Source organism: Tigriopus californicus, chromosome 10 (assembly GCF_007210705.1).
Source record: "Tigriopus californicus strain San Diego chromosome 10, Tcal_SD_v2.1, whole genome shotgun sequence".
Classification (NCBI taxonomy): domain Eukaryota; kingdom Metazoa; phylum Arthropoda; class Copepoda; order Harpacticoida; family Harpacticidae; genus Tigriopus; species Tigriopus californicus.
Genome location: NC_081449.1, coordinates 15,678,466 through 15,683,955, shown reverse-complemented (window position 1 = coordinate 15,683,955; position 5,490 = coordinate 15,678,466). Strand labels below are relative to the sequence as shown.

At 42.3% G+C, this 5,490-nt stretch overlaps 2 protein-coding genes across 2 annotated transcripts in view; one reads left to right on the top strand and one right to left on the bottom strand.

Moving 5' to 3' along the window:
* LOC131888965 (large ribosomal subunit protein uL29-like) lies at nucleotides 1-2,571 on the bottom strand. Its single transcript, XM_059237936.1, has 3 exons — nucleotides 2,413-2,571; nucleotides 1,876-2,094; nucleotides 1-218 (listed from the first exon to the last, which is right to left on the bottom strand). Exons 1-3 carry the CDS (start codon nucleotides 2,413-2,415, stop codon nucleotides 69-71), a joined length of 372 nt encoding a protein of 123 aa, XP_059093919.1. The 5' UTR covers nucleotides 2,416-2,571; the 3' UTR covers nucleotides 1-68.
* Nucleotides 2,572-4,894: 2,323 nt separating this feature from the next.
* Nucleotides 4,895-5,490, top strand: part of LOC131887634 (calcium homeostasis endoplasmic reticulum protein-like) — a 3,530-nt gene continuing 2,934 nt past the window's right edge. Inside the window, exon 1 of the mRNA XM_059236264.1 lies at nucleotides 4,895-5,486. Within this exon, the coding sequence (XP_059092247.1) occupies nucleotides 5,392-5,486 (95 nt within the window). The 5' untranslated portion in view covers nucleotides 4,895-5,391. The remainder of the gene's footprint in view (nucleotides 5,487-5,490) is intronic.

Here is a 5,490-nt window from a genome sequence, read left to right as displayed (position 1 = left end):
TTAGTTTTTTAGGGTTTATTGTGTAGTAATAACGGCATCAGGGAAAAGAGACGATCATGGCGATTGGTTTAGACCTTGACGGCGAACTTCCTCTGAGGGAATGCGCGCAGCCTCTTCTGCTCCTTGGCCGTCTTGAGGCCGGCCTCGTGCTTGGTTAAAGCCTTTCGCATGGCGCGAGTCTTCTTCATACGCAAGTCAATGGGAACGTACTTCTTGCCCTAAAATAACAAACCAGAAAACGAATTGAAACTTGGCCGCAGTCTACAACGAAAGATCTACTCGAGTTAATTTTGCTACCTGAAAACTGAAAATCCTTTACTTCTTGGATCATTTTGGTAATAATGGCTAAAACGAGTAGCCGAGAAAATATAATTCATTCACTTTAACACCCGAACGGGTTTGAACAATGGTGAAACAACCGTATGAAAATTGCCACAAAACGCACTCGGTAGACATTCATTGATACAATTAATGTAATTTCGAGCCCCTTAAGTGGTTCTTACTGTACAAGCTAGATAGGGCCAGAATCATGTACTATTGGACCAAGGTTTCATTTTTTCCTGTAGACACTTCAAGGTAAAGCAATGAACAACCGTGGGTCATTGTAAGGAGGCCAAAGTATGGTCAGATTCCCCTTGCTGGCTCATCACGTTGAAAAATGGATCAAATTAGATCCCAGACGAACACGTTACGACTACCGTAAGTTTGAATGCCAACAACAAGTCAACTTAGAGACCGCTTATCCCACACACCCTACTAAAAAAGAAACAAAAAAGGGCCACAAGAGAAAAAGGCTCCTTCATTTTATTTATTTGTTTCTTTGTCCAATAAAATCAAGTATGAATAGGTTAATATGGCATCCAAACGAAAGGTGACCAAGACTTCTCAGGACTACTTGCTTGAACGGAACGAGCTCTAAAGAAACAACTAGAAAAAAAAAACCAAGTCAGCGGACAAATGTCAGTCAGACATGGCTCTTGGTGCTGGGGCGAGTCCTCTGATTTTTAGGCTTTTACTAGAGGACTAGTCTTTTACTTGAGCCAGGTCAAAAAAAAAGACTCGTCTTACGAAATTTGAAGAAGAACCAAAACCAAAATTTAATTATTAAAGAGCCCGGCCAATTGCTCCAAAATTGAGAGGAAGACTCGAATGCACTCTGACTCTAGTGCGGACTCGCCCCAGTACTAATGGCTCCTGCTCGTCGCTTTCTGGAGGCTCTACAATGGTTTCTACTGTCAGTCTGTCAAGTACCTAGGGGACGAACACTTCCATCTCGAACCAATCGACTTTGTGGGTTATTTTCTGGCACTTAACACTGACAAAGGCCGTGCAAATTGATTGGCCTGGCTCGCCCATAAATGATAGCGTATTGAAAAAAATGGTTCAATAACTAACTGTAGGGCATGTCAAGTGCAGAAAAATCAAGGAAGAAAGTGGTCCGGCACCCTGATTTGGGGCATTTTGGGGAGGGATAACTAGAACGAACATCACAGGCAACTTGCACCATCCGCCCATTGAATTTTCAATAATCGATTAATTTTGAGTGAGCGGCGTTATAAAACCCACCAAAATGAACATGTTTGGTGTACTTCGGTGATCGCACTATCAAATTAGCTCAATACTACAATGATAATGGCTTTGACAACCAGGTAAAATGAAACAAATGTCCAAATTCGATGTTGCACATCACGGTTTGACTGGGCATGTTGTCTTTACTTCATGTAACAACGTCAGTTGTTCATGAACGTGTTCACTAGATTGTCAGTTGATCAGTGGCCAGACAAGGTCAGCGGACAGAAAGCGGAAGATCGATTGATGTCCCTCTACCCTTCCGAACCATTTCACCAATAATGACCAGGTGTGTTGATTTCTCACCTTGTACAGTTTCCGTAAGTTCTCCTTCTGCTTCTGGTGCATGACGATGTACACGCGAGCGATGGACTTTCGAACCACGCGGATCTTGGACAGCTTGGAGGCGGCTCCACCCGTGACTTTGGCCACGCGCAACGAAGCCAGTTCCGTCTTGAGCGTGTCCAATTGCTTGGTCAGCTCATCCTTGTTCTTGGTCCGCAGCTCCGAACACTTAACACGACCCTAAAAGTCAAATGGATCACACAATGAGATACTTTCCTCATTAACCTCAGTCTGGGGTATTCTGATCTATCCAGAACCATTCAATCGGCTAGTCCCAGAACCATACAAACATATTCCACCATTCGTGAATCAGTCTCCCAAGTCCAAAGTTCCGAAGACCCGATTGAAAAAGGGGCTGATCAACGATTGAGGAATATCACCACGCCACAGCCCGGGTTCTTGGGCTTCCGGACAGTTGCGTCAGGGTCAACGCGATTAGTTGGGCGGTTTACGGGGCGGATGGGCGTGATTAAAAGGGATTTTGGGGAGGGATCTTACCATTTTCCAGGTTTGTTGATCCGCTGTTCGGGGGGAAAAGGAAGAGTAGGGCCGCTGATCATGTACAGCAAAATGAACTGAGAAGAGACCAGGGTGACACAAATACTTTAGATTGGGCTAGTTTTGGACGAGAATTTGAAACTGTACTCCGTTTAGCAAGTAACAGGGTTTCGAGGGCTCAAGGATATTTTCTGAATCATAGGTATTTCTTTTGGGCCATAATATTGATTGTTGACGAGGATGATTAAAAATGTTCATGATTGAAAAGCGGAAAAAAGTTAAAGTCTGAAAAATGTTCTTTTGCTTAAAATGGGGATTCTAGACTAGATTTTTTCTTGATTTTCATTTAATTCATATGGTTGATTATTTTTTTATTTGTTTTGCTAGATCCGGCATTTCAGAGTCACTTGTCATCTTGCAAGAATTTTTTTTTTTTAGTTCTTTGCAAAGACGAAGAAATCATGGCAATGCCGGAGCATAAAGTTGAAATTCCAGTTCATTTTAGAAATTAATTCGGAAGTTAACCAAATATTTAGAAGAAGAAATTAAGCGTGTAAAGAAATTAAGGGCCTCCCTTTGTGCTTTCTAAAATTCTCTCCCCACCCTCAAATATTAACTGAATCATATTGAGTCAGACAGTTTCATTTGATGGCACTATTACAAAACCTATCATCTTACCATCAAAGATCCAATTTTAGTCTAAAGGAGATTGGACAGAACTCCAGCTCATTTAAAAATCAATTACCATACCCCTACAGCCTATCAGCTGTCACAAGTGATGGAAAAAATCGACTTTGATCGAATTTCTGCCAGTTTTTTGCCACAAGTGGCTGAAAATGGCAGAAAGTGGCAGGAAGGTGGTCAAAAATGGCAGAAATTATTGGAAGGTGGTCAAAAATGGCAAAGATTGCTGGAAGGTGGTCAAAAATGGCCACCGGTGTTTAGAATGGCCAATCTTGATTCTAAAAGATGTCAAAGACAAGAAGGATATGGGTTGGATAAGTTTTTCAAATGTCCTTTGCTACAAAGCATATTGATATAGCATTGGCTGAAATGCAAAATGTTCCTCAAATATTGATATCTATACTGTTTGATGGTGGATTGAATTGATAACAGTATCAATAGACCACTTGCAGTATCCAAGGCCAAACCACAACACTTGCACGTTTTGCACATCCATCAAAATAGTTATTGAATATGATATAACTTTTTTAAATGCAATTGTCGTCATTTTGACTTTAAAAAGCTTAGGTCAAATGGCGTCCCTGACTCCAATTGGTTGCGCTGGCCAAATTCAAACTCGATCACACACCAATGACGTTTAGTGCTTGTATCTCACATTCGATGCAAAATACCCATCCCAACGTGTCAAAACTACACACAAGTACGTTTGAAGATTAACGGAAGTGATCGTACATGCTAGAAAAAGATGATTTAGAATAATACAAAGAATTCTATTTTCTGCCATTTTTGGCCATTTTCTGCCACTTTTTGCCACTTATTTTGGACCAATTTCTGTCAGGTGGTAGAAAATGGCTTTTAATAATGTCTCATCCCTGGTTGTCACCCATCATCTCTGAAAATGAGTCCGCCTGGCTAGTTCCCATTAACTTAGAATAATTTAAAATTTGCATACTCTCTTCAAATACAGAAATGAACTATTTTTAGAGTTATTGGTATTTTTCCATATGTTTTGCTCTTAAAATTTTGCTTTGATTTCTTTAACCTAAGGGCCTACATACCAAGATGATTGTCAAATAGCGCAAGCAAAAGCCTCAGCTGACAAGACGGTCCCTTTACATGGTACGTCTTTGGGCACTCTCTGTCTTTTTCCTTTCTTCCATAACATAAAACAACAGGCTTGATTGGCAGAAGGCTTTGAAGGTAAATTCAAATGCTAATTCCTGAAAGAGCAACCACTTAATGAATTCTTGTGATTTAAAAACTTATTCATAATTTCAATTGGAAGGTATTGGTATCTCCAATTTTTCAACAGAAGGCCCCATTTCAATGATTTTCAAGGACCGAGATAGAACGTCCTTTTTTAGAGCCAGGCTTCAGAGGGCGCTCTTTATGCTCTCAACCTCCGCAAGGGGTATCGTTGTTTTGGTTGTGATTGAATCTCGAGAGTCCATTCATTGGGCGCATCTTGAACGTCAACCAACGGTAAACGTTATTCTCCACCGATTAGTTGGCGGTGCTACTTTTTTAAATCTTAACCTGACCTAATCAAACCTTATGTAACCCAACCTAATCTAACACGATATTGATAACACTTCAAGTCTCTATCTAAACCGTTTAACATTTGGCCATACATTTTAAAATAAGCTCCGCCAACTAATCGGTGGAGAATAACGTTTATCGTCAACCAACAACCTCTTAGACAGCATTGCCAAATTGACATTGCTAGCTGGGCTGGGGTCGAAACACTTTCTACGCTTTTTTGGCCGGTAGTATATGACATGGTGGCTGGCTCTTTGCATATAAACAATCTCGTCCTTAAAGTCAGGTTCGGACAATTTCTTGATGAAAAATGTCCCCGCCCTCATCCAACCCCACAGGACACAAGGCGTCTGGGACCTCTTTGGCTTACGAGGACTGACGCCGATTTTTGGCTTTCGCCTTCTTCGCCGTCACATGCGGGGACCCTGCGGCGGTCAATAGTCAATACATGCCACCAGGAAAACAACAAATCTCTGGAATAGACGGGCCATACCTACTTCCTTCCTTCCTTCCTTCCTGGTCCGAGTATTTATTATTGACTCTCCCTCCCACCCAAGTGGCTGCCCCCCAACGTCCAGTGCCACCCACTAGTCATGACTAGGATGACTGGGATGAATGGGCGTGTTGGTGGCCAAGGCAGGCAGGGTTAATGCCTTCGCCGGAGATCATCAATCCGAGTCATACGTCCACCCAACCCAACAGATCGATTGATAGATTGACAGTCATCACCCACTCCACTCTGAGTTCATCCTCGGCATGTCTGGGCACAACGGTCCGCCCGGGGGTCCGCCCCCGCCCCCACCCTCCGATCCCGAGCTCAAGAACATCATCGACAAATTGGCCCAATTCGTGCCC

Coding starts and splice junctions, on each gene's coding strand:
- LOC131888965 (XM_059237936.1), bottom strand. Junction 219..1,875: donor ACTTACGGAAACTGTACAAG/GTGAGAAATCAA, acceptor TTGTTATTTTAG/GGCAAGAAGTACGTTCCCAT.